Genomic DNA, 26,538 nt, shown 5'->3' with positions numbered 1-26,538 from the left:
CTTGACATCCTTGACAGCTTCCTTCCTGTTGTGTGGCGCTCCTGTGGCGGCTGTTGTGGTCGGCCACTAGCTGTGCCGACGTGGTCGACCAGACCACAACCTCCAGCGTGCTGGTTCTTCTTCTTTGGTTTTCCTGGCAGGTTTCAGGTCCATTTCTGCCAGTGTCTGAGCTCTCACTGGTGTTTACCATAGCATAACATTTTATTTGTTAGTTAAAGCAAAGAAAAATACGTATAGGCTTTTATGTTTTTAGTTGTATAGGCAGATTATGGTATTTATCATTTATTATGGTTCATTAATAAATAAGCATTACTAAAGCTGCAGCCTTGTGCATCACAGCTGTGCTGTTCCATATTGCACGACATGACCTATGGATGCCAGTGTGGTTGTCATGTCACCCAGAACAAGCGTGCAAACACGACTACACGCACCCACATCATCACGGGGACCAAGGCCGCACCACTTGTGCACCCACTGGGGAAAGGCGGCAGAAAGGAAATCTGAATAAAAGCTGCTGGCTGGTGATGAAACGCTCACAGGAGCACTCGGTTAAAGTGGCTCCAGCATGATGTCGATGTGTATTCGCTAAAAGTGTGTTTTGTATCATTTTTAAGCTTCTACAAGGGCTGTTTGTGTTTCCCCTCTAGTCTCGCAGCTCAAAATTGGACCGATTCGAGTGCTCTTTATTCATACGTGCTCGGGGTTGAATTGTGTTCCATCTGAAAGACGGAAAGGAAATTGTTCGAATTTATGGCATCGATCAGGCGAAACAATATGACTAGTTGTCCTGAATGGCACTCTCATCACCATGGAAACCAGGATGTAGGAGGCGCCAGATGAAGATTTAGCCCTGTAAGATGTCAAACTGACATTTAGATCTTCCTGGTCCTGGTTCCTGAACCAGGTGTTGTTGCAGACCACCTTCCATGGAAACATTATTCCCTATCCTGTGGCCTCCTTCAGGATAATATCCATGCCACAGGTTTGAGGAGCACAGTTAGGAGTTTGAGGTGCTGACTTGGCCTCCAGACCTTGACCTCAGATCTCAACCCAATCGAGCGTCTGTGGACTCCCAACTCAAATAGGGGGACCTGTTGCTAAGATCTCGGTGTCGGACACTCGTGGCTCGCGGAGTCCACACAACGATACACAACATTAGTGTTTTTCTAATTTGCTAGATTCTAACCTCTACATGGAAAACCAAGGCTACGGGTGTTTGTCATGCAAACAAACGAGTGGCTCATGGCTAAATGCTGTAAATCTGTAGACAGATGTGCTTTACGCTAATTACATTGCCCTGTTTGAAAGCCGTCTTGTTTTTGTCTCAGATCAGATATCCGACCAGAGAAAGCCAACCACAACTCCCACCAGTTCAAGATGCACACCTTTGAGAAGATCACCTCCTGTAGCTTCTGTCACCTGTTGCTCAGGTAATATTCACAGCAGCTGCTCCATTTCCCCCCGTTCCCCCCAAAAAACAAGCTAAATCAACACCACAACCCAACAGTGTTAGCTGCTGCAGATAAAAAAAAAACCCAAAACAGCAACAACCAATTCCCCAAGTGGACGGAAATGAATTAATTGGAAAGGACGGAGAGACGCTTGCTGGTTTCAGTTTTGCGCGCCGAGAGTGCAACGGAAACCTGAAAATTGAAACTGCAGGGCTATTTCTCTGGAGGAGGCTGCTATAAATGAAATGTTTCCTGTGGTTTTATTGTATCCAGGGGCATCTTTAACCAGGGCTATTTGTGCCTTAAATGCGGGCTGGAGACTCATAAGGAGTGTCTGGGTCAACTGGGAGTCTGCGGGAGGACAGGTGAGATGGATGCACGTCGAAGTGTCTTTCGGAACACATTTGTGGTAACGGATATAATACCGAACCTCTGCCTTCAAGCTAATTGAATAAAATAAAGGTTTCCAGCAGTCGTCTCAGTGAGAGTTTAGCTTCCTCTTGTGTCAGTCCTGTCTTCCTGTCTGGTTGTAGCTCATTGTGACCAGGCAGCGGCCGTACTTCAGGCAGATTACCCTCTTTCTAGCTGGGGTCTTTGACGAGCCTGCTTAGCAGAAGCTCTTTGGCCCTTTAAGCATTCTGAGGTGGAGGCGCGAGGTTGACACTTGAGGGTTGCGTGTCAGGGAAGTCACCACGCTCTGTTATTGTATTCCATTCACAGTGTCTGCTTCGCACCCCGCTGCAGAGTCTGCCAAGCCGAGGCCCAAGGTAAGACCCACACTGTTTCTCGGCTTTGACCGAGACACACAAAGTCGACGTGATTATCAAAGCATAACATGGCTGAGGTCACAGAGCACTTCGGCTTTTGAAAGCTGATTTATTTTACCAGAATCCTTCAGCGTTCCTCTGGCTAATACCTGGAGTGTGCTGTTGAACTCAAAATTGCATTGGTACAGACCCATTAAATGTCATTAGTGTTTCTACGAAAATAATGTTGATCTAATCAGCGCTTCCGCTGAGCTTATCAGGGACACAGACATATCAGATGATGAAAAAAATACCCCACATTCCTTCGCGCTTCCTCTTGCGGTGTCCTGCAATTGTCGTCATCGCCACTAGATGGCAGTGCTTGTATGTAGAGGCACTTGGGAGTTGGTAGAGACGTCCGAATCTACAGTAATTTGAAATGATTGGTGGCATGCGACTTTCAATTAACACACAGGCTGCATTAAAGTGTGTTTTTGCTGCGCAGACCTGTGATAATGGCCATAGATCAGGCAGTTCAAATCTGATCTGGAGTACTGGAGAGTGTAACTGGCTAAGAAGTGATTTATTAAACATTGATCAAAGAAAAAACAACAGTAGCATTCTATTAACAATCCAGATGAATTCAAATGAGAGAGATGAGATATAAAGACATTTTTGCTCCTGCAAAACAGATTGAGACACATTACAGGGGTTCAGAAACGACCCTAAAATAATCAGTGAGGTTGCATCAAAATGATCACAAATTTTTCAGGCGTAGCTGCCTGTGTTCTTTCTGAGAGAAAAAGAATGCACCTCTAAGGTAAAATATATATATATATATATATATATATATATATATATATATATATTTTACCTTAAAATGACAGACCAGTCGCTCCAGTGTTTTCAAACAGGAGCGGTTTGTTTCAAAATGCGAAGCGTTCTCCGGGTCAGAATAGCCCCGCGGGAGGAATGAAACTGTCCATTCATCGAGCCCTTCCTTCACGATTCTCTCTCTTCCTCCCTCGTTCACGTGCCTCCTCTTGCTTTCTCTCTCTCCGTCCACAGGAAAGTCCATCGCCGCCGCCGCCAGACCCAGGTCAGTATGACTTGACCGTTTCTACTCCAGGCTTCCGTTGCTCCCTTTTAAGCTGCTGTCACCGCAGTTGTGCAACACAAGCAAAACAGTGTGATGGAAGGGAGACAGTTTAGACAGCAGAGTGAGACCTGGAGCAGACAGGTTACAGCCCCAGCCTCAGTGAGCCTCACGTTATCCAATATTCCGGCTTTTTTCTTCCCACCAGCCTGATACGTCCTGACAACAAGCCCCCACCTGCATTCAAAAAGGTTCGAAAGAGGAGAACGCTCCTCTTGACAAACATATTTGATTAAGAATAACCAATGAATAATGGAAGAGTGGAATCCTTAACCAAAGCACGCACACGCACACACACACACACACACAAAGATCTTTTCCCTTGCACATGCTGTGATCCCTAAACCTGAGGCTGCACTGAGACGCATTGGAGTGGGTGGAATCATTACCGGGAACGCTGGCGGAGAAGCGCTTTAAGCATCGCCGCGGCGCCAACCGCCGAGCGGCGCCTTTTTGCCAAATCAATTTCCATAAGGGGGGCTTTATGAGAAAGACAGCCGCGCTTATTGTTCTTATTAAAAAAACACGAATGTGAGATATTTCATTCACCTGAGGTCACCGTCAGCTAATAGTTACCTCGGGCTGCTTTGCAGTGTTGGGGGGTACGTCTGCGATGGGGAGAGAGTAAGCGTCTGTGTCTTGGAAGTTGGCAGGGGTGTTTAGTCTTGGTCTTAGCTGAGCGCTCGTGGCTGTATTTGTCGGCCATGCTGGGGAAATATCGGAGCTGGAGGACTGGGAAAGATGAATCTCCCTGTAAAGTAAACAGCTGCCTTTTTTTTCTTCCGAGAGAGGCGGCTGATACCTCAGATGCTGTCAGATAAAAAAAAAACAACAACAACAATGAAAATCTGCAATATTTCTGGTTTGTTGCCACATGTAGCATCATTTCTCTAGTTTTGGTGTGTATAGAACTTATATTTGGGAATACCTTCATTATAAAACAGTGGTTTTGCATTGATCCATTCGTGCTAATGTATCCTACATCAAACGGGCTTCTGTTTCCTCCCCTTCTCTGAGTTGAAGAAGGCCTTTTGGTTGCTTTTTTGGTAGAGTTTACATTAAAAACTCTGCAGGAACCGAAACGATCGACGTCTTTAAAGAAAAGTGTAAAAAAAAAATCACCAAACATGCTGTGCGTTTAATTTGCGCTAAATTACTAAGCATTACAAAAGAAACTGTTTTCTTTATTACTTCCTGAGTAAGGTGCCTCAATATTGCCTTAAGATTTTCCATTTTGTAGCCACCTTCCTCTGCACTTAATAGGCAGTTTTCAAGCAAATCTTATTCATCAAAATCAAGTTTATTCAGATCCCCTCACCAAGGTAAATCCATTGAGGGGAGTTTTTGCCCCCTTAAACAGAAGATACTTTAAAAACCTGACAATGCATGGAAAAATGAGGGTAAAAACTGGTGGTTCCTTAGATTTCCCTCCATAAATGCGCTGCACACATGCTAAAACGCGCCCATTAGCGACAGCACGTTCCAGCGTTCTTCTTCCTTTCTTTCGTTTTCGTCCCCAGGTTTACCGAGGCTGGTGGTGATCCGGGCCTACAGCGGCATCCCGTCTCCCCACTGCGGGCCCCCGCTCAGCATCCACGAGGGGGACGTTATCGAACTGCTGCTCGCCGACCTGCACAGCTCCTGGTGGCAGGTGCGTGTCACTCCCCGTCCCCCGCGTTTCAACTCGACATCTGCCGGCGCTCGGTGAAAAAACATGTCACGGTGGCGAGGTGGGGGCGGTGGGGGCGTGATGTCTGCGCAGCATCATCAGCTTGGATCGGCGCTGCGTGTTTTTCCTGCTGATTGAGCAGAAAGAAAAGACGAGCAGTCAAAAGCGTCCCATCACCTTCGTGTCTCAGGGACGCCAGATTTGGCGAGCAGCATTTTAGGCCATCTCGGCGATAGTTTATGGCGGTTATCCGTCTGGCCTCGCCGCCTCCATCTGATGAGCTAACATATTAGTGGCGTCGGTTGATTAACGGCACGCCACACAGAGGCGATGAAAGAGCTGACCCTTTGACCTCAGGAAAGGCGCTTTAATGGCGGTGCGTGACCTCGCGAGGACGCACACGACCACGGCCATCTTGCGGCCGCAGCCGTCGGCCGACAGCTTTTGACCTCATGTTTTCGAAAAAGGAACGGCCATTTATCCAGTGCTGATCCCGGTGCAGGTTTGTTTTTTTTTTCCACATTGGCATCGACGCCTCACTGTCGTCCCGCCGCTGCTCCAGTCAGACGGCAGCCTTCGCCAGCGGCGTCGTCGCGCGTTGGCCGTCAGCTTGATTTCCTGCGCTCGCCGCTTCTTTCTGTTGTCACAAAGCACAAGGTGGAGGTCGAGGGCAGGAATGCCAGGAGACGTCTCGCAAGCTGACTGAAGCGCTCGCAGAATGTCACACCGCCAGACCCGGCGGCACCTCTTTGTTTGCTACCATGGTAACCGTGCATTCTAATTAAATGAATGGAATGATAATTTACATTGGTGGTAATAAAGGTCTTTGCGCTCAGAGATAAACAAATCTAACAAGACTCTCCTAATGTTCCCCTGTTGTCTGGGTTATTAATTCTATACATCAGTGCACACCAGAAGGCAGATTCCATGTGAACAACGCGGCTGTGACGGCAGCATCGTGTCACCGTGGAAGACAGTCGATGTTTTCGTGCTCATTTGTTTCGGGAAGTTGGGAATTTTGGGAACACCTATATGTTCTTTTCTTATGCTAGCTGATAAGGGAAGATTGTCTGTAATGCTTCATGGCTTGAAATTGAGTTTTCCTTGTTTTATTGCTAAAAATGAGACAGAGGTGTTGGTATTGGTCATGAGAGAATAAAATTGCATTTTATTGTAAGACATCTATTTTCTTTGCTTGTTTATGACAAATATCAAGATACAGAATGATTGTTACTTGAAAAGACTACTTCCTGGTTTTCTTTGAAAAAGGCACAATGATTTTGTTTAAAATTTAAACGCCGGGTTCTGAAAAGCACTCGACATTGACCTCCCCTCGCGAGGCTGCTGCAGCGTTTGAAGATCCAAGAAGTAAACAATCGGAAATTTTCGGCTGTGTCATCGCCAGGAAAAATAAAAAAAACACTACATTTGAACTAAAGTGCGTTTATTCGCATTGTAATTCCTCAGGGTGCTTTTAATCTCCAGTGTTCCCCAGTGATGCCAGAGGATGAAATTACAGAGAACTGAGAATTCATATCCCCTGTTACCCAGGAGACAATTATCCACCATCCCACAGGCAGAACAATACAATCAATCACCATAATTTCATTTGATCCTTTGGCTGCTGCCTGTTTATGCCACCAGAGTAATAAGTTTAATCTTTATCATACGCTTATTGAAGGCATAACAAATATAGAGTGGCTCTCAAAAAAAGCTTTGATGAAATGTTATTACACCGAATGAATCACAGAGATGGCTAAAGATTTGCTTTCCAATCTAGTTAGTGCCGGGACTTGCACGGTCCCAAAAAGCATTTCATACTCTAATAAGGAGGAGTGAAGAGGAAAGCACAAACAGGGCGGGAGGCTGGCTCAAGCGCTCCCACATCTGCCAGATTCTCAGATCGACTCAATGGACGCCGACCTTCCAACTGGAACTTCACACCGCCTCGAATTCGATGAAGGAATAGAGCCCGGCACCGGGACACCTGGGGGAGCTTCAAGGTTATGAATGAAGGCTGGGGAAAGATTGTAAAGTCGTTTGCTCAACAGTTTTCCTTCACTCGGAGTCAGAGAGAAACGCATCTGCGCCACTCGGTGATGGAAATAATGACTTCCATACGGCGCTTGTGTTTGCTCGAGGCCGGTTAGCTAAACAGCAGTTGTTATTCGCGCGAGCCTGGAAGCTGCTTAGGCATTCAAAGACCAGAATAAGATCCATTATTTAGCGTTAAACGAGGCTCTTGTTTTGATGCTGTACAAATCTCACTGCCGGCAGAGTTTGAACCATAATTAACTTGGGCTGCAAATTAGAGGCGCTGCTTGTTGTGTGCTAATTGCAGACGATTTATTGCGGTGAGTGTGGGAGAGGAAGAGAAAGGGGGGAGAGGGAACGAAGCAGGTTTAACTGCTCCCAGTCATATATATTTGTAATGCGATTAACAGCCGTTTGCCTTCGCAGGGCAAGATCCTGGCAACGAGCAAGATCGGCTTCTTCCCGAGCGACGCCGTCAGGCCCTGTCCGTGTGTAAGTGCACATTTCACCATCAGTGAAACACGTTGTCGCAGTTTGTAAGAGTTTGTTCAAGGCTTGAATATCACGAAAGCCCCCAAAATCTGCCAATTCTTTATCTGTATCAATCCGCATCATCCCACAAAATAACCACAGTGCTTTTCTCCGCCAGGTTCCAAAGCCTGTGGATTACTCCTCCCAGCTCTGGTAAGCAAAAAAATACCACTCAATTCATGTCAAATTCCCCAAATGGGAGCAAGCGGCCTTTTCATTCATGCATTTGACAAACAATTCAACAAATAATTTAATCCATTCAGCCATTGTTCTCCTTCATTCTCAAGGAAATCTTTGATGAATTAGGTTTCTGCCATTTCTGCTTCTTTCTAACGTTTCTGTCAGGAGACACGGGAACAGCAGAGTTAAAGACAAGCTGGAGCTCGGGTGTTACTTTGTTACGAGAACTTTACGTGATTCCGACAAGAACTCCTTGCAGCGATACGATAGTATCGCAATAGCTTTGTCTCAATGTGATATCGCCATATGAAAAATATTGCCATACTAGCAATTTATTGGCTTTTTTAACCCCAAATTGTCTCCAAAGAAAAATTTTGTTCGCATCCGTTTGTGTTAAGATAAAAAAGTGGCTAGAACCGATCATTATTAGTATCATAATAGTTATTAATATTATTAGCAGTAGCATTGACAGTCTGGCCTCATGCTCTTGACCTTCTGTTTTCCTTTATTAGTCCTTTCTTGTCCTGTCCAGGTTTGCAGGACCAATGGAGAGATGCCAGGCAGAGTTGGAGCTTTCGGATCGAGACAACAGCACCTTCCTGGTTCGCCACAGGAGCAAAGAGTGCACAGAATACGCCCTCAGCATAAAGTAAGTGATGGGCTGCGCTGATCCTTCCCTGCACTGTCCGCCACAGCTTTGCTGGAGCGGCTGAATTACATCTGAGTAACGAGGGACGGGCGGCGGACATCATTCGGGCGAACAAGCTGACCGAGTCACCGCTCCCGACGATGATTCAGCGCCTGAAAACAAACAGCTCATCGCGCGCTGGCGGTGAATGAAGCGCAGCTGAAGGGGATCATGCTGTGTCCCATTCATGCTGGAAAAAAACATGAAGTGACTCCTCATCAGGCACGAGTGGAGAATGGGGGGGGGGGGAAGATGGCATCGCTAAAACAGAAATAAATAAATAGATATACGATATATAACATACCGTATATGAATCCAAATATTTTACAAATGGAAAAGTAGAAATCTTAGGTCAGCTATAATTTAAAGCAGACCGAACAAAACAAGACACGCCGCCTGCTACATTTGTTCCTTTTGTCGCTTTGGATGATTTGAACAAACATCCAAAGCGACAAATACCAAACACACCTTATATTCTGACATAAATACGAAAAGGATCTTTGGGACTATGTTGTGAAAAGACAGAGAATGCTTGGTTGGGTGTGGCCTTGTGTGGCGTCTTTGCTTCGAAGCTCCTGAAGATCCTTCTCGTCATCTAGCGTTCGATGGTGTTAAAACCAGTGACTCCAGTGAAGTTTATTGATGTTGGGATTCCACCCAACCAGTCAAGGTTTGGTTTAAACGGTCATCTGCTCCACAGTCTGGGAGGCAGATATGCCTGATTCCTGGATGTGTCTTTTAAGGCCAACAAGGCTGTCAAAGGTTTCTGATTATCTGACCGACTACCTCTTTGACAGTGGTCTGGAACAAATTACCATGTCCTTGGGTAAAAGGTCTGAAGGCCAAATTAGGCAAAAAGATTTTCCCTGACAAATAATGAAATCATGAAATAGGAATTTGATGGATAATAGTTTGCAATTAGGAGCCTCTGTCTCTAGGAGCTTTATAGAAAGCCAGGACAAGGGAACAGGACCACACAGCAAGCATCAGTGGCAAGGAGAACCCCCCCGTAACAGGAAGAAACCTTGAGCAGGGCCAGGCTGGTACGGAGCTGATGGCCGGCTGGGCAGGAGGTTGGGGACCTGATGTCAAACGTGTCTGGCTGAATTAAACCTGGCATTATTAGCAATTGTGCCATTCTAACCACAGGAGGAGCACAGGACTGAGATATCCCCCCAGGAATATGCAGAGAGGTATTTTAGTGGGATGTTTTTCCAGACAAAACAAACAAGAAAATTCAAACTTTAGAGTTTTTGCAGCTTTACTGATTCCAACCTGGGTGAGGAGGAGGATCAGTTCTCCATTGTCTGTCTCTCCTCACACAGACAAATGCTCAAGGACGGCCTGATAGCCTGCCTCAGACTCTTTGCTAATCTTTGGCTGCCAGTCATAGAAATACATTTCAAACACCTCAACTGCAGATAAAACATTCCTTTTCATCTTAGATGTTGGTAAATGACTTTGCTGCCTCTGTGACCCTTATTTGAAGCGCCATTGTCCATTTGACTCGTGAATATCTTTCAAGTACATCAAAGATTGTTGCTTTTTTCCTTTTTAATTTTGAAAAAAAAAGAAAAAAAAAAGACGGAAGAAGCTGTCAAGCCCCGGTGACCTGGCGCGGCCGCTCCACAAAAAGATCGTAACGATCGAGGTGTCACTCTGAAATAATGTCGGGGAGACCATTCCAGCCCATTTGGTGTAGTGCACACACACCAAATGGGCTCGTTTGAAGCTTTGATGTGGAGGACCGGTTCAACACTCCGGTCATAATTGCCTGTCTTACTGCTGAAGATCATTATCAGGATGGCGGTTTGAGATAATGGAGCTTTATGCGGAGAGCAGCTAATAATCAACTGGAACTCTCTGATGTCAAACACCGACACGTGTTGGTGGTACGTGTGCGTGCCGCCGTCGGAGGCTGGCGAAGAAGAGGGCCTGTCTGTGGGCATGTGTTATGCACATCAATAATGTATCACTCACCATATATTCATAATGGATCAGTGCATTTGCGATACGACTCCTTCCTGGCTCTTCTGGGCAGCCCCGAGAGGTTTACAATGCAGATCTGCCTCCAGTGTCACTTGCACGTCACCATATGGGATGTATGCAATATGCAGAACTGTGCTCAGCACCAGATTGGTCGCACTTCATTCCTTTTCACGACAAGGTTGATAATGAGCTGTGTTTGTCCCTGACTTGATTGGTTTTTAGTCACTTATTTAATTGGAATTGTAGAATTTGTTGTCATTGATTGATGGTAAAGAGTATTACGCAGTCATGTTGTTGTTTCACCATTTTCTATAAACCTTGAAATTACCCCTCCTCCCACTACCAAAATGGTGACACCTGCCTTCAACATGATATCAAGGAATTCACAACACTAGCTGATGATGCTGGGAGTGAAAATGGGTTCCGGTGTTTCGGGAGGGGCAGCGTGAGTGATGGTGACTCAGTTCCACCAGCCTTAGAGCACAGAGGCCAAATCCAGACTGGGATTTTATCACTGCCTCCCTGTTTTTACTTACATGCGTACATGTGTGTTATGTGTGTTCTCCCCATATTCATGATACAAAAGAAGGTTTGAGTGACAAACAACCTTCGGCGTGTGCTGTCTAGAGCTCCGATCAGAGACCATTAGGGGCCTGTCTTCCTCTTGTGAGACCTGTGGTCACAGCCCCGCATCCTGGTTTTGTAGGATGCCACTGGTGGCTGTGGAAGACCAGTCTGCAATGCTTCCCCGACTCCAGACAGCCGTCATTGAAGCTCGTGCTGTCGATCCTCGGTCTTGTGGAGGGCTTCTTGTTATTTTGATTTTTCAAGCCAAGCAGAGTCAGTTCTGTCAATACGCTTAGCAGCCCGGCTTAGGTGAGAAATTGATGCACTCCATCAGACCGTGCTGCTTTATAAAAAAGACAATGAGGAGCTGATGATGCCCGGAAAGGTAAAAACAATCTACAAAGAAATAGCAGCTTTTTCCCATGGCGTCGCCTGTGATGAAGGATCAAATAAGCCAAAATATTTACATAACCAGAGCGACGCTATGGGAATGGGTAAATCTACCGTGCTTTCCATTCCGGTCTTTCATTTGCGCATTTGTTTTCAGCACTTTCAGCAGACATTAGTGATGGATGGATATGTAGCAGATAGGCACGTGGGGCATCAGTGCTCAACAAGGCGCATCTCATTGTTGCAGGTTCAACGACAAAGTGAAGCACATCAAGATCCTGACCAAGGATGGATGCTTTTACATCGCCGAGAGCCGGCTGTTCAAAACCGTCGCGGTGAGACATTTTTATTTTAGTTTTTAGATTTTGTACACCTGCCGCAGCATTGACTGTAAACACCTTAACATTAGCCTGTATTTATAGCATTCCACGAGAACAATGCAAGGGGAAATTTTGCCGTTTCTGTTTGTTCTACATTTGCAGTGCTTTAGCTCACTGGAACTCAGATGTAGAAACAAGCTAATGAAGGTTCTGTGCGGCACCATGTTGGCGCACTTCACCTGTGGCTTCTTGTGTTCACGGTTTGCTGTCATGTGATTGACTGACTCAGGACTTGGTGGAATACTACAAGCAATACTCTCTGAAGGAGGGTTTCAGAGGTCTGGACACCACTCTACAGGTCCCCTACAGGGAACCGTCTGAGGAAAACAGGAGCATTACCAAAGCTGGCAGTGGTGAGTCCGCCTCTTTAACAACCAGGTTATCAGGAAGAGGCCATGGAATAGTTGGAAACGCAGCTCACCATCACATCCTCACAGTTGGCGTTCATAAGAGTTCATAGAGTTTGTTTTGCCCTTTTTGGGTTCACTTACGGATGTTGATGTGGTGCTGATAAAAAAGGCTTCAGAAACACCGAGAGTGCTCCCTCTCTTTATAATTTCCTGTCATATTTATTTATTTTATGCGTTCTAAGAAAAACAACAGAGGAAAAGGTCATCGGATGCCTTAATTCAAATGAAATCTCTCTTCAGCTTAACAGTTTAATCAACATCTTGAAGAATATGAACATAATGTTTTCCCACTATCGTGTTTTTCTAGTGCTAATTTGGATTATTTAACAAACTTATTGAATTTATCCAGTCTTGATGGACATTTTTTCAATGAATCTTACTTTAGCAAAAGTTATTTCATACATTTATTTTTTTTATTGTGTTAGGTCTACAAATCAAAAGTTGTTATTTTATATTTATAATTCATGTATTTTTCAATGCCTCACGCATTTTAAAATGCACAAATTTCCAGTGGCACAAAGATATAAAACTTAGGTTGATCAAGCTGGAAGGCTGAGCTGAACTTTGGTAATTACCGGTAGTCTTTGGGATATTATGCAATCTGTGAAAATTTATAGTTTGTTTTATTTCTCTAAAAACTTACTGTGAGGAAAAAACAACCCGTTTGATGTAGTGTGTTAGCAGCGTGGCCAGCTGTGGTGCATCTTTTTTTTTTTAACTATTGCCCATGGTTTTGGCTTAATTTTGCCATCTTACCAGAGAGGAAATGAGTCATTCTACTGTGTTACCAGACAGAAATGCTGTCAGAATGCAGCAGATTCTGAAGTGATAATTTAGCAAACCAAGAAAAGAAAAACACATGTTTGATTTCCACCTGTTCCCTTTAATGCATGTTAGCATTTGTGTCCTTGAGATTGCGTTTGAAAAATCGCTGCATCGTTGGTGAGAGTTGAAAAAACAAAAAGCAAGATGTTGTAAAAGGAAGCTCTCTGTAGATGATGGGTAGAGATAGAGTTTATAAATGAATCTAGAAAACTGAAAGAGTGGGGAAAAAGCATAAATTGGCAGCATTTCTAACCACGAACTGAGAGCTATTGAAATGGCTCTTACACTCTCAATACATATAAATAATAATCTTCTTTTTTTATCTTGACTGCTATAAACCTTTCTTGGAGGGTGCTGGGCCTATTCCCAGATGCATACGGGCAAAGTTGCCATCTCCTTGCAGGGCCCTGTGGGAGCATTTGCAGGTTCAGTGCCTTGCTCAAGAGTATTTTGGCAGTGTTCTGCCACCTTCCCCTGCAACCTGAACACCTCCCAAGTTTTGACTACAACGGGGCTCGAACCGCGAACCCTCCGCTTCTCAACCCGGTTCCCAAGTTCAAAAAAAGGTGTGACACCGCTGGGAAACCAGCGATGGTGGTGGAGGCAAAAACCAAAGAATCATTGGTGAGCAGGAGTGAAAGTAAGTCACAGGAGCCTCAGCAGCTCACCAGGCTCGGCAAAGAGGCCCCAGTTAGGGCCACATGCCCCAGGCAAGCACCAGGAGCCTCCTACAACAAACGTTGCACTCCGCACACCGCTCAGCTCTGAGATGGCTTCACAATCATCCTGACAGGACATGACATTTCACTCGGGCTGGCAGCAGAGAAAACTGCATGACATCCGCCTGCTGGCGCACTCCTGGGAAATACCACCCCGGTCCAAGCGAGGGACTGAGCCTGTTTCCAGAAAAAGTTGGCAAGTACGATCTGATGTGAAAGAGCAGAGAGCAGCTGGAGGTAAACTCTTACGGCGTAAAGCGAGACGTGCATGTAAGCCCAGACGCTCACGGCGCAGCATAGCCAAGCAGACGAAGCCCGGAACAAAGTCAAAGTTAGCCTTTTGTGTCTGTTCGGATGTAAAATTCTGCCACATCCTCGTCCCTCTGCTTCCGCTGGCAGCGTCGGCCTCCCAGCACATCGGGCTTCAAAGCAGCTCTCTGCGAGAGGTGTCTTTGTGCTTCGCTGACATTCGCTGTGTTTTTTTTTTTTTTGCTTTTTGTGAGAGAGCCTTGACAGAGCCGCCGTTGTCTCGGCGAATTCTGGGATGGATTATTATTGCCTTAAATCGTCCACCCCCACAGGCAGACTGAGTGTGGGCACGGCGTCGCGGTCTGGTAAACAGCCTCTGCGGAAAGACAGATGTCAGGCTAAAAAGAAATAAATAAATCACAGGTTGGGATCTTGCGCAGACGCGAGGATGAGTGAACACAGAACTGCTGAATATTGTTCAAAATCCTCTCATGAAAAAAGAGCCAGGATCTTGATTCGAGATAATATTTTGTCTGTCACAACAGTGCGTCAGGATCAGTGGGATTTCTTCTTGACTAATGATTAATAAGGTTGTCCCGATCCAGCTATATTTTGATCCTTATACTAAATAAACACAGCCTTGCTGATGCTGATCCGATTAAGTTGGCTGATACACGAAAGCAGTGCTTACTTCAAGTAGATATTAGCACCAAAGCAGCTATGTAGTTGCCAGATCTGAGCAGTCGGAGCATTTGGCGGCTAACCTCCGCTAGCCTCCATCATACTTCCGTTGCCATGCAACTGTCTTTGTTTACAAACAGTATTGGGCGTATTTCCTCCTTATCTGATCCGATACTCTCAAAAGGGCTGGTATCGGTTCCCGATCCGATACTTTGGATCGGTTGCGTTAGTTGTTCATATTCAGGAGTATATCTATTTCTTACTATTTCTTACTATTTATGTATATACTGTATATATGTCTTATTTTATTTTATTTATCTTATTCTAGTGTTGTCTTCTTTATGTTGAATGTCGCAGCGTCACACCAAGACAAATTCCTAGCTTGTGTAATACTGTGTATTACATGAACAATGGCAATAAATCTGATTCAATTCAATTCAATATATTTGAACAGCTCTGTTTCATGTTTAATAACAATTATGAACTACGATGCACTTTGATTTCTATTTTCATAGTCATTAGAGTTTTTCCCTGTTCTTGACCTACAGGGGAGCTCTTATATGTTTAAAAAGTTGAAAAAAAAATTAACTGGTATTTACATTGATATACGAATTCAGGTGGACTTCATATTATAGGCTAGTCTCAATATATATGCATATATTTGCCTGTTCATGTTGTTATATTGTCCTTGCTGCAGTGATGTCAGCAGTGGACTCTGGTTGAACAGTTGACACACAGTGGCCTGCATTTACTTATCGCTGTAGGGGGAGAGCGAGGAGGCATGGAGACATATTGTGGTGGTGACAGGAGGTGGTTTTCTCAGTGTGACGGTCTGTTGCCTCCGATGGGATATTGTGTGCACGGAGAGAACGTGTCAGGGATCCCCGCTGTGTGCCGACACGCTTAATCCCACACTGCTGCCGCTCATATTCACCTGTTCCTTACCTTAAAACCATGTTTTTATAAGTTATTATGCAGAGTGACTTCATGTTAAGATGGGATGTAGTCAGAATGATTAGGTGCAGCATGTGTGTGTGGTAATGATGAACTTGTGATGTGTGAATGATGAAATCTCTCTTTTTTTTGTTGTTGTTGGATAGGATCAGATCAGCCAAACCAGCTGTTGAAAAAACCCACACTATACACCAACAAAATAAAGCCCATCTGGAATAGAAGATACAATGTTTAAAAATGGAACTTTGATTGGTTTTGCTCTAGTCACCTCTGCAACAGGAAGGATGAATACCGAATGGAAAAAAAATCATTGTCACAGATTTTCCTCCGTGTTATATTTAAGAAAAAAAAAGTTTGCTTCCTCCCTGACTTTGCCAACTTTCCCTCTATCCTTCTCTATTCTGCCTACTTTGCCTCTATCTCTGTTCCCACCATGGTCTAAGCCCCCCATTACTCGCCCAATTTCTCTGTAGTTCCTCCTGGCGACGGCGGCTTTGTTCCTCCCTCCTCTTCGCCTTTCTGGTCAGGTAAAGGTACAGCTTTTCTTTTCTATATGTCTCCCCCTTGATTTATTTTCAAATTTCCTCATGACGCCTGTCTGCTACACCTGAACGTGGTCACTGATGCCATTAAAAAAAAAAAAAGAAGAATACATTGACAATGAGGCAACATTTGTTTATCAAATAGCAATGATCTTTTAATAAAACACATGAGAAAACTCTTAAAAGTTGCCCAATAAATTATACTGACTGTATTTTAATGCGTGTGTCGAAGTTACTGACACTGAACATTGTAGTTGAGTATCATCGAAATTCCAATGCAGCAAAGCAACCTTTTTTCTCATTATACTGACATGAGACGAACACTGCATGACAATCAGTTTCTACATATGCATGCGTGTACGTGTTGGCTCCAGCCCGTGTGGCGGCATAATGTGCAGATGTTTTCTTTCGTCCAGCATGTTTCTGCAGTCTTTTTCTCCTGTGTGTCCACAGATAAGCTAATCACGCGCGCGTGCTGGTGTTATGTAGACTGTGACTCGTGCGCAGTGACATGTGTGCACAAGCCCGTGTCACTGCCCCTTTCAATGGGAGGCCTTTAATTTCAGGGTTAGATCAGCCGTTCAGGGTTAAAAATGTTAGAAAATCATTAATAATAGTTGTTTTTTTAAGGAAAATTTAAAACAGAACAGGTTGTTGTGCTGACAGAGAGTTTAGACCTGTTTTTTGGGACAGAGATCACATTTTCCCATAGATAATCATGTTTTGTATGCTTGGGTTCTACTTTATTTGAACGGTATAACATAGATACAGAAACACACACATACACAGAATGAGCTACTGCAGTTAGTTAATACACATGAACTAATTCGTATGTTGGTTTGGTCGCTGCCTCCAGCTGCATTCAAAGACCAGGCCTTTATTAATTACGTTGAAACAAGTTGGCATGGTAACCCTGGGCCTAAGAAATTTTAAATGGACTTCCTTTTGTTTTTGAACATTTCATCTCTTACCAATTAAAAGAGAAGTAAAAGAAGTCATCTTTGCTAACATCTTTGACACCAGTTACCAACCACTTACAATGCTGTCCTGGGATCTCTCACCACAGTTTCACCAATGTTCACGCCAACATCACATGATGAATGGGATAATCTACACTTTATTAAAGTAAATCATCACCAATGACCACGAAGAATAACAGCTTTCAGTAAAACGGTGTTGTATAACTCTGGGATTCCCACCAGTTAATTAAGCCTCAAGGATAAGAGAGAAAGTCTTACAACATCTAGTTGGGTTTCCTTTAGCTAAGAATCCTCTTTGACCTGGATGCCTGAGAACATTCATCGAAGTTCATTGACACTTCCTATGAACACCAGTATAAACCATGAGACCCATCCATGTGCATTCTGGAAATTCTGCCCTTGGAACAGTCAAATTAGGAAAAATATTGAAATCTTTCTTGTTGCACTGAGCTCGAACCAAGTTAATGAAAATAAGCAGACAGGAGAAAATGCTCTTGAACAGGAATTCTACACAATAATAGTTATTTATTGGATTTACCTGTTGTACAGTTTCAATGTGCTTCCTGTTTAATGACTCTGTGAAAGGTATTCTGTTGAAGACAGTCATATATATCCAACAATGCATTCAGTGTTCAAAGAACTTCCAGCAGGTTTTTTTTTTTTGTGTGAACCTTCATCTGTTGATGGATCTCCACCAGTTATCCAGTTTGCGAGACAAAAGATTTATTACATGATTACCGAATGAATGAAATAGCGCCCAGTATTAAGGCAGCGTCTCTTTTTCCAGTGTTTTCTCCCCGGGTGATGGCCGTGGCGGTTGCGCGCTATGACTTTGCCTCCAGAGACACGCAGGAGCTCTCCTTGCTGAAGGGAGACATCATCAGAGTGTACACCAAGTTGCCCGACGGGTGGTGGAAGGGAGAGGTGGATGGGAGGGTAGGTCTGTCGCTGCATCCTCTCCATAGGAGCATATTTCCTTTCTGCTGTGATGATCACCTCTGGCTGATGAAGCTCAAAATATGTTGAATGATTTCCTTTTGATTTCTTACAATTCATTTAGCCATTTTAATAGGACAGCTAATTTCCCACTGCAAGAAAGAGATACAATAATCTCCCCTCGGGAAGAACGTCCACATACGCATCTTATGTTTAATTACATCTCGAGAGTAAATCATGTTTCTCTGTTTTAATCAATAATAATTTATCAGCAACAGCTGAAGAAATATTGAAAGAATTTGAGGTTTTTTGTGTCATATCGTGTCTGCATGTCGCCAAATGAAATCCCGTTTTGCTGCTTCTCAGGTGGGCTGGTTCCCCTCCACCTATGTGGAGGAGGACTGACTTTGCTCAGCGAACCGCGCCAGCTCAGCGCCCGTTCAAAGCTGACCGCCTCCAGCGGCCTCAGCTGTTCTCTGCATCCTGCAAGTTGGTCCATTTGATAAAACCCCAGAAACTCTGACTTAAGTGGAAGCGACAGTGCTCCCCCCCGTCTGACGGACTCAGAGCAGATGTCAACTCACATGTTAAGGGAGTGTCGCGCCATTTCTCGTCTACCCCTCAGGACGCACCGCGAAGTGCAGTGCCCAGAAAAGTCCCCCCCCCCCCAGCTGTCCTTGTGCCTTCTTTTCCATTAACCCTGCATCAATCGTTTCAGACTTACATTGAGTGTCGTTGTGCTTCGGTTCCATGAAGAAGCTGACGTGCTGATGATGCAGCACGCGGCCGTCCTTGGAAAAACACAGGAATGAAGCACAAAAGGGATTTTTGGAACTGTTGTTAAACCTTCTGCTATATTTTTCTACCTTGGAATTGATGCGTGTGATATTTAAATGTCACTGCAGAAAAGGGTTGGAGCCGTTTGTGACCCCTCCCCACAGCCTGCAACAGGCTTTATTTGAGTGTTGATGCGAGGTCTACAATTGTATTTGTGTCTATGTGACATCACTTCTGTGATGGGAATATCAAGATTACTTCACCCTTTCAGCATTCCCACCATCATTCCAAGAGTTTTGGAAAATATGCTTTTCTTTCTTTTCATCTCAGAAGTGAGATGAGAAGAATTCTTGTGTTTGTATGTTCAGTATGAATCTACAGGTGGATGTGTGTTTGTACTGTTGCTGAACAAAGGACACATAAATAAAAAAAGATGTTGTCAAAAATGGTAAGAAAAGAGGGACAAATGGACTATCTTGTCTTTATCTATCTTGTGCAACAATTGTTACAGGTTTCTATGGGATTCTGTGCCATTTCATAATAAGAGTGTTTTATGAGGTCAGGCACCGATAATGAGTGAGATCTCGTGTTCTCTGTCCTCTCAATCTCCAATTCACCCAAATTCGGTCAGTAGGGTTAAAGACTGGACTCTGTGTGCGCCATTTAGGTTCTAGTCCAAGCCGTGACTTGGTAGCCAAGGTAGCCATGTAGTAACAGAAAACAGCCTTCCTCAAACTGCTGCTACAGAGCTGAGAGCATGAAATTGTCCAAAATGCCTCCATTATTCCAGGCAGGTAAATTTCCTTGGCGTTTACCAAACTCGACCCTTTGACTGCCTAACAGACAAGCATGATTTGTCACTCCACAGAACACACTTCCTCTGCTGCTCAGTCCATTGATAATGGGCTTTACACCTCTCCATCCAACGGCTGGCATCGCTGGAGTCATTGTTGTTCCTAAATGCTTCCAGTTTATAACAACATCAATTACAGTATAGTCAGACCACCATTTTGCATCACATGTGTTCGCAAATGGAAACTAGCATGGCTAGGTGCTCGACCTTATGCACGTGTGGCATCGAGGTCATAACCAGATGTGGTAAACCACTTTCATTCATACTGTCTGTTTCCCAAAAGTGAAAATAAAGAAACCGAACTTGATTAATTTGGGTCACAGGGAGGTTGCAGATATTGGCAAAGGCAGGGTTGAATAGGTCGCCAGTTCATTACAGGGCCCTATGTGAGCATTTGTGGGTTTGGCATCTTGCTCAAGGGTACCACAGCAGTGGGTGTTCTGGCATCTTCCCCTACTACCAGGACACCTTCCATGTTTTGTCTGCACCGTGGCTTGAGCCAAGAAACCGCCACTTCTCAGCCCAGTCCCCCTACAGACTGAGCTGCTATTGCCCAAAAAATAGTCCCAGATTTTTTATATGTGCTTCAGATTACTGAAATTACCAAAGGGGGATAAAGAATATTTAATTCAGCATCACAGAGTCAAATGCATTTAAAATGCTAGTCTTTTCAGGAGAGCCCACCCAGATGGGATATTTACCTCAATGCTTTTTGGTTTCAGAGTGAATGATTCAACAGTGATGTAACAGCGGTTCACTGCAGGGCGAGGTACACGGGCATCATGCCGTCCTCTTCCACGTGAAACTGTGTGTATGATGTCAATATTTAATAAATCTATCCCTCTAGGAGTTGTGTTTCTTCAAAACAAAGGTTGCTTTGCAATTACAAAGCCTCTGCTCTACGAATCCACGCGAAGGTGCAGCGGCGGGCAGAGAGTGCCCATCGCAGAACAACTACGGTGATGCCTGAAGACGGGCGTACAGAAATATGCGTTCAAGTCAGCTCAAACTTACAGATGTAGAAGTCTAGAGTTTAGGCATGAGAAGTGTATCATCCTTCTCTACAGCGCTGGACCCACTCTGACCATCTCAACCTTCCACGGGGAATTCTGTTTCATAAACCTGAATTTGTCCATGATTTTTAAGACAAAGTCACTTGAGGTTTCATTCCAGCAAGCAAAAATCTTAAAAGGTCAGATTCATCAGTTGTCACTTCCTCATTTCACCGTGGCTCTGTTACCACCCGGACAGTCTTTGAGGAAAAATAGCTCATCTGAAATACACAAACACAGACACACACCGTCCACTTCCTATATCGGATGCAACATTTTTCTTTCTCTCTGTGGTTGTTCTGTTTGTTTTTCTCCCTTTGTCACACCTTTGGAGATTCACAGAAGTCTTCAGTCTCTACCAGGTAGAAGAATAAAAAGTGTAGGTAAATTGTTATTTCCCATCTCTCTTGAAGGCACCAGGCACAGCAGGACACATCTGGAGTGTCTGGGTCAGCACACCTACAAAATCTAGTCCATGTCATTGCCCAACATGTGACTAAGGCTCAAGCAGCTCAGACCATAGGCAATTTGTTCAAGCAGCTAATTACGAGCCACGTTTTTTGATTTATAACCAAGTGTTTATAATTAACTCTAATGCTTTAGTCATTATGGTCCTGTGCATAATGATTAATGCAGAGCTAATTAGCAAGCATTGCATAAGTTCATGTAGCTCCATCGTTTGAGAACCAAACATCTCTGTTCTTCAAAAACAGCTTTGTGCATTGCATTGTATTCTCCCTGTTCTGCACAGAAGCACATGGATTTTGTCTCCGTTACTCAGCTACTTTCCCAGGAAGTCTACCCCCCCCCACCAACTCTACCCTCTACCCTACAGAAGGCTTACTCACCACAGCAAAGACTGTAAATGTTGCTTGATGTGGAAATATCTTGGATTGTCTATTAGGCTTGATTAATGTGTGGACGTTAAATTCATTATCTGCATCTAGTGGAATAATGTTGCGGTCTTCACTACTGATCATCTCCGGAATTTAATGGGATTAAACAGGAAGAAGCTTCTCTCAAATGCGGCCTGCTTTCAGCACCACAGAGGGCTCATAACAGACTTTTTCTTTATGATTCGGGTTCACATGCTGTTGACTTGTGACTGTCAACAGCTTTGCCAAAGTGAAACTACGATAGCACGTATCCTGTCAAAAAAACTCAAAACTGTTCAAGCTAAACAGCACTGAGACACCCACAGACATGTCAATTCAACTATCCTTTTCAGTGAATCATCAATAATAACTATTAATCTGCAATAAATTATATGCTATACTCAGTTAAATCCTAGTGTGCAAACTCTAATAGAGCCAGCCAGGTAAAAGAAGGGAAGGGGGAGAGTGAGTGGAGAAAGGATAGAAAGAGAAGAATATCCATACACATCTGAGTGGGTTAGTTAGGCTGTTCAGCAGGTCAGATAGCAACTATGGGGTTGTTGATGCCTGTAGATAGATATGGAGGGAAGACAAAGGGGTACAAGTACATGCTGTCTCAGTGAGCTCTGCAAATAGAGGCACTTGGGCAGCAGCTCAAGCGTAAAAACCAGATCTCTCTCCAAACCATCTAACTCTCTCCTGCAGTAGTTGGATGCAGCGCCCAATATCTCCTCACATAAAAAGAAAAGCTAAGAAACTGGAATATTTTGTGCTGTTTATTTTAGTCTACTAATACACCCTTGAGGCTTCTTGCTTTCCAGGCCAAGGGCAAGGCCGATTCTATTGTGATGCTGTCTTTAAAAGATAGTGTGGGGTGTTAAACATTTCAAAACCAAACATATGGTTAATATGAACTCCTTGCTTTCAAATCTGTACTCCAGGCCAGAGCCAATTTTTAGATCACATAAACAGTCGGCTGAGAGGGTAGACTCTCATTGTCGGCCATTTACAAAAGAATAGGTCGCTGATAGGATCAAATCCCTACCAAGTGGTGAAGCACTAGGTCCTCTCTTGAATTATTTACACTCTAACTCCAACACTTTAGCCATTATTGAACTTATTGTAAAGACGGGTAAGCTTTCATATTTCTGCTACTCACTGCCTGATAAGTCTAATTTGGGTAATTATTGTCAAAGCTCCTTGTCAGGAGATTGGAACTCTATCTCTCTGCTCTGAATAAATCTGACCAAACCAGCCTTATTAGAAGCAGGTTTTCATATAATAGTGTCAGGCTGTGGTTTAATGTGACATACAACTCTGGCCTGGAAAGACTTCTGTCTAATGCAATAGGGTGAAATTGTCGATTGTTGATGTCCTCCAGAGGTTTGGACCTGAGATCAAATTTATCCAGTAGGTGAGGCTGATCTACAGTGCCCCCAGGGATCCAAGGTTGGGTAAATTATGCCTCGAAGGCCTTTCAAGTGGGGTTAAACAGCTGCCCCTTGTCCCATGTTTTATTTGCATCGTCGATTAAGCCCCTTGCCAAAGCCACAAGGTGAACAGAACACTTTACCGGGGGTCGTACTTGCCACTATATGCCGATGATGTAGTCTGTTTTCCGGCTCACGTCCTCACCCTTGATTGATGGGTTTTCCTGTTTTTTAGCTTAGAGACTGAAGTATGATCAATTCCAAGCCCTGCCTCTAGGAAACTTTATCGATAAAAGTGCTGAATGCAAATTATCTGTATTGAAAATTTGGGCTAGGGAGTCTCATGGGAAAAAAATTAAAGTTTTCATTTAAAAAAAAAAAAGTTTTATTGTGAACTCTCAGATATATAAATGTATCAACTTCTATTATTTATATGTACTTTTGCATTTAACCTCATCCCATTCATGTTTTCCCTTTAACAACTACTGCCATGTGTTTTGTGTGGAAAAATAATCAGGACAGAAAAAAATTTAAATGCAATTTGATGTTTTATGTAAGTCCTGGAAATGGATGTACCATTGCAGAAACACTCCAAAAAAAGAATTGAAATTTGGATGTAAAATTTCAGATTTCTTTGGAAGGATCATTTTAGACTGATATCCTATCCTATTATTTTTTTGACAGGTACAAATATTCCACAATTTCCAACTTTGTTTACTGTCTGCGATGTAGGAAAATGTATTAATTTTTTTTCACGTATTGATAAAGTTTAGGATTGTGCTTCACAGCCTCAATTAACCTATCGGCTGCAGTCTGGGTGAAGTTTCTTAAATCTTTCAACTTGGTTGCTCCTGCTTGTTTCTCGGTGCCCTTAATCAACCTAGAGCACTCCTTTGTGACTCTGTCGCATTTTTCCTTCTGAAGTGTGAATTCCTTCGTCCGTTTGGCGAGTAGATAGCGTTTTAGCTCGGCTTCCTTATCCTCATACATCTCTTTTTCCAACAAACCCTCATAGCTACAGTTCAAATCCTCGAGTTCACTCTGGAGCTCCCATATCTGTCTTTTCCTATACTCAATCATCTTAGCTAAGTCCTTTGTCTCATGTAAGTCTTGCATCCCTGATTCCCGGTTTTTTATGTTGATGCAGACATTCTTGAACTGTGCGTTGCTGCTTTTGTACTGTGAAAGTGTGTTTTCCATCGCTTTGTTGTCATGTATGTAGATTTGAGCTTCCAGTAAATTTATTTTACGGATGAGCTCCTCCTTTTCCTGTGCAGCTTTTATGATGTAGTAAGCCTGTGACTTGTCTTCTTCTGCCACAAGGAAGAATTTAACTTCGAACTGCATCTTCATTTTGTTGAGCATGTCCAGTTTCTGATTCATTTCCATCGCAAATCTTTGCCTTTCCTGCTCACTCAACTTCACCTGCTTTTTCATCAGATTCATGAATTCTCTGATCTCGTCCTCCCTCACTTTTATTGCTTTCTCCAGCTCCAGCTTCGTCCTCTCAAAGGAAAAATTTTCATCCGTCTTGTTTAGCAGCAGCTCCATCATGTTCTTCTCTTCCGTCTTCAGGACCTTGACGTGTGCCACCATGTCGCACTTTTTTTTTAATAGACTCTTCAGCGCTTTCTCGTTGGTGTCAGTGATCAGGTCGAGCTCGGCCACCTTTTCGGACCATTGTCCCTTTTGTTTCATTAACCTTTCATTTTGTCTATTCAAAAAGGAATTTTCGTCCTCGGCAGCACTTGTTTCTTTCTTATGAAAACTGGCTAACTTTTTGGTCTCCTCAACCGCACTGCTCAGCTCAGCAATAGTTTTCAGGAAGTCAAACTTTTGGCTGTCGTCTTTCCTCCCCTGCATCATTGCCAGCCTTTGCTGCACTAAGGTTTTTTCACCTCTGATCTTATAAGCGTTGCTCTCCTGCATCATTATTTGATCTTCTATTTTAATTCTCATGGTCTCCATTTCCGCAATCGTGACTTTATTCCTCGCAATTTGCAAAATGCTTGTCGTCTCCTCTTTTGTTTTGGCTTCCAGAAATTTTGTTTGGGAATTGAGTTTTCCCATAAGCTCTTCAATCCTGCCTTCCAATTTCTTAATGGTACATTCCTGATCGGTCCGGAGCCACTCTAAATATACCACTTTCTCGTCCTTGCTGAGGGTTTTCTGAGTCACAGCATTTAGTTGTTCTGCCAAGTTATGATTTTCTGCCCTGACCTCCTCAACCTTCATTGTATAAGTCAAGCATTCACCTTCTATCCTGCGTATTTTAGACCTCAAACTCTCCAACACCAGCTGTGTGCTGCTTAACATTTTGTATAGAGAACTATTTTCAGTTTTTTGCGTTAGCTCTTTAGCAATGCACTCATTCACATTCTGCTCCAAATGTAAAATGTGATCTGCGGCCTTCCTGAGAGAAATCAAAAGGTTTTTCTCTTTTGACTTGTGACTTTTCTCCAAGAGGGTCAATTCTGTAATCTTGGACTTTTCCTCCTGGATGGTCAGTTTATATTGAAACAGTTGCCGCTGGTACTCCTGATTCTGAGCAGACCATTCGTTCACCTGTTTAATGAATTTTTCCCACTGGGTGGTCAGTTGTTTGGTCTCTTGGAAGAGCTGCAATATCAGCTCGTTGGCTTTGTCTACAGCCATCTCCGCGGTTAAGGTTTCGTACCACTCTTTGTTAAATATTTTGAGTTTTCTCTCAGCCTCCTTTTTCTTCTTGTCTGTGGCAAGAAGAGTGATTTATGATCTTATCATCTTCCTTTGCATATTTGTGAATGGCCATCAAGTCTCTTTCTTCAGAAAGTTCTACAAGAGCCTCAAGCTGCTTTTTGTGGTGCTCCTCCTGCTGGCTATATTCATCTAGCTGCTGAAGGACCTTGAAAACTGCAGCCTCTTTCACGTACTTCTTCTGAAGTAAAGTGCTGTGGTCCTTCTTAATTCTAGCTTTCTCTTGCATCATGTTACCAGTCTCTCTTTCTGAAATAGCTCTGCAGTGATTCTGGAAACTCATATCTGCTTCCCCTGCCTTAATCAAGGCATCCATGTCCTCCAGCTCCATTTTCAGATTGTTAAACATTTCAGTCAAGTTTTGACCGAATGCAGCCACATTTTTCTCTTTGTCATTTTCCAACTCCAGAAGATGCAGCACATTCGTGATCTTCTCTGCCAAATCAGTGTTTTGCTCATTAAGTTGGGGGAGGAGCGTCCTCTCATCCCACCGCAACTCAGATAAAACTGCATTGAAAATATTTATCATGGTGTTTTCTTTTGATTTACTCAATTAAGTGTTGGGGTATAGGTCATACAATAATTATCTACACAAGAAAACTGAAACAATATTTTCTATCGTTATATTAGTATTGTTAGTGGCTTTGAACTCTATATATTAAATGCACAGTGCTTTGATGTCCTTTCATACAAGATAAAAAGAGGCAAACCTCTATTACAGAGAAATAAGCAGAAACT

At 43.6% G+C, this 26,538-nt stretch overlaps 2 protein-coding genes across 6 annotated transcripts in view; one reads left to right on the top strand and one right to left on the bottom strand.

Moving 5' to 3' along the window:
* The window catches only part of LOC101076765 (guanine nucleotide exchange factor VAV3-like), a 38,538-nt gene extending 15,001 nt beyond the window's left edge, over positions 1-23,537 (top strand). Inside the window, exons 16-28 of one of the 5 annotated variants that reach the window (XM_029831635.1) lie at positions 1,329-1,430; positions 1,725-1,816; positions 2,172-2,218; positions 3,266-3,296; positions 4,874-5,004; positions 7,483-7,548; positions 7,706-7,740; positions 8,300-8,416; positions 11,649-11,736; positions 12,011-12,134; positions 16,093-16,146; positions 17,929-18,077; positions 18,444-23,537. In XM_029831635.1, coding sequence (XP_029687495.1) covers positions 1,329-1,430; positions 1,725-1,816; positions 2,172-2,218; positions 3,266-3,296; positions 4,874-5,004; positions 7,483-7,548; positions 7,706-7,740; positions 8,300-8,416; positions 11,649-11,736; positions 12,011-12,134; positions 16,093-16,146; positions 17,929-18,077; positions 18,444-18,482 — 1,075 coding nt within the window. In that variant the 3' untranslated portion in view covers positions 18,483-23,537. Of the gene's footprint in view, positions 1-1,328; positions 1,431-1,724; positions 1,817-2,171; positions 2,219-3,265; positions 3,297-4,873; positions 5,005-6,802; positions 7,377-7,482; positions 7,549-7,705; positions 7,741-8,299; positions 8,417-11,648; positions 11,737-12,010; positions 12,135-16,092; positions 16,147-17,928; positions 18,078-18,443 lie in introns of those variants that run through there. The other 4 variants (XM_011616238.2, XR_003887085.1, XR_003887086.1 and 1 more) reach the window with 4 other exon arrangements.
* Positions 23,538-23,559: 22 nt separating this feature from the next.
* Positions 23,560-26,131, bottom strand: LOC101065704 (coiled-coil domain-containing protein 39-like). The gene is made up of 2 exons (XM_029831108.1): positions 25,838-26,131; positions 23,560-25,788 (listed from the first exon to the last, which is right to left on the bottom strand). The coding sequence occupies exons 1-2, from the start codon at positions 26,129-26,131 to the stop codon at positions 23,806-23,808; spliced, it is 2,277 nt and encodes a 758-aa protein (XP_029686968.1). The 3' UTR covers positions 23,560-23,805.
* Between the last annotated feature and the right edge of the window lie 407 nt (positions 26,132-26,538).

Source organism: Takifugu rubripes, chromosome 22 (assembly GCF_901000725.2).
Source record: "Takifugu rubripes chromosome 22, fTakRub1.2, whole genome shotgun sequence".
NCBI classification, from domain to species: domain Eukaryota; kingdom Metazoa; phylum Chordata; class Actinopteri; order Tetraodontiformes; family Tetraodontidae; genus Takifugu; species Takifugu rubripes.
Note: the sequence above shows the minus strand (reverse complement) of the source record. Positions and strands in the feature narration are given on the sequence as shown.

Bases quoted from the DNA above. Each gene is read 5' to 3' on its own strand.
- LOC101065704 (XM_029831108.1), bottom strand. From the start codon at position 26,131: ATGGAGCTGGAGGACATGGATGCCTTGATTAAGGCAGGGGAAGCAGAT. The intron at 25,789-25,837 runs GCAAAGGAAGAT...GCCACAGACAAG, and splicing joins TGATGGCCATTCACAAATAT to AAGAAAAAGGAGGCTGAGAG.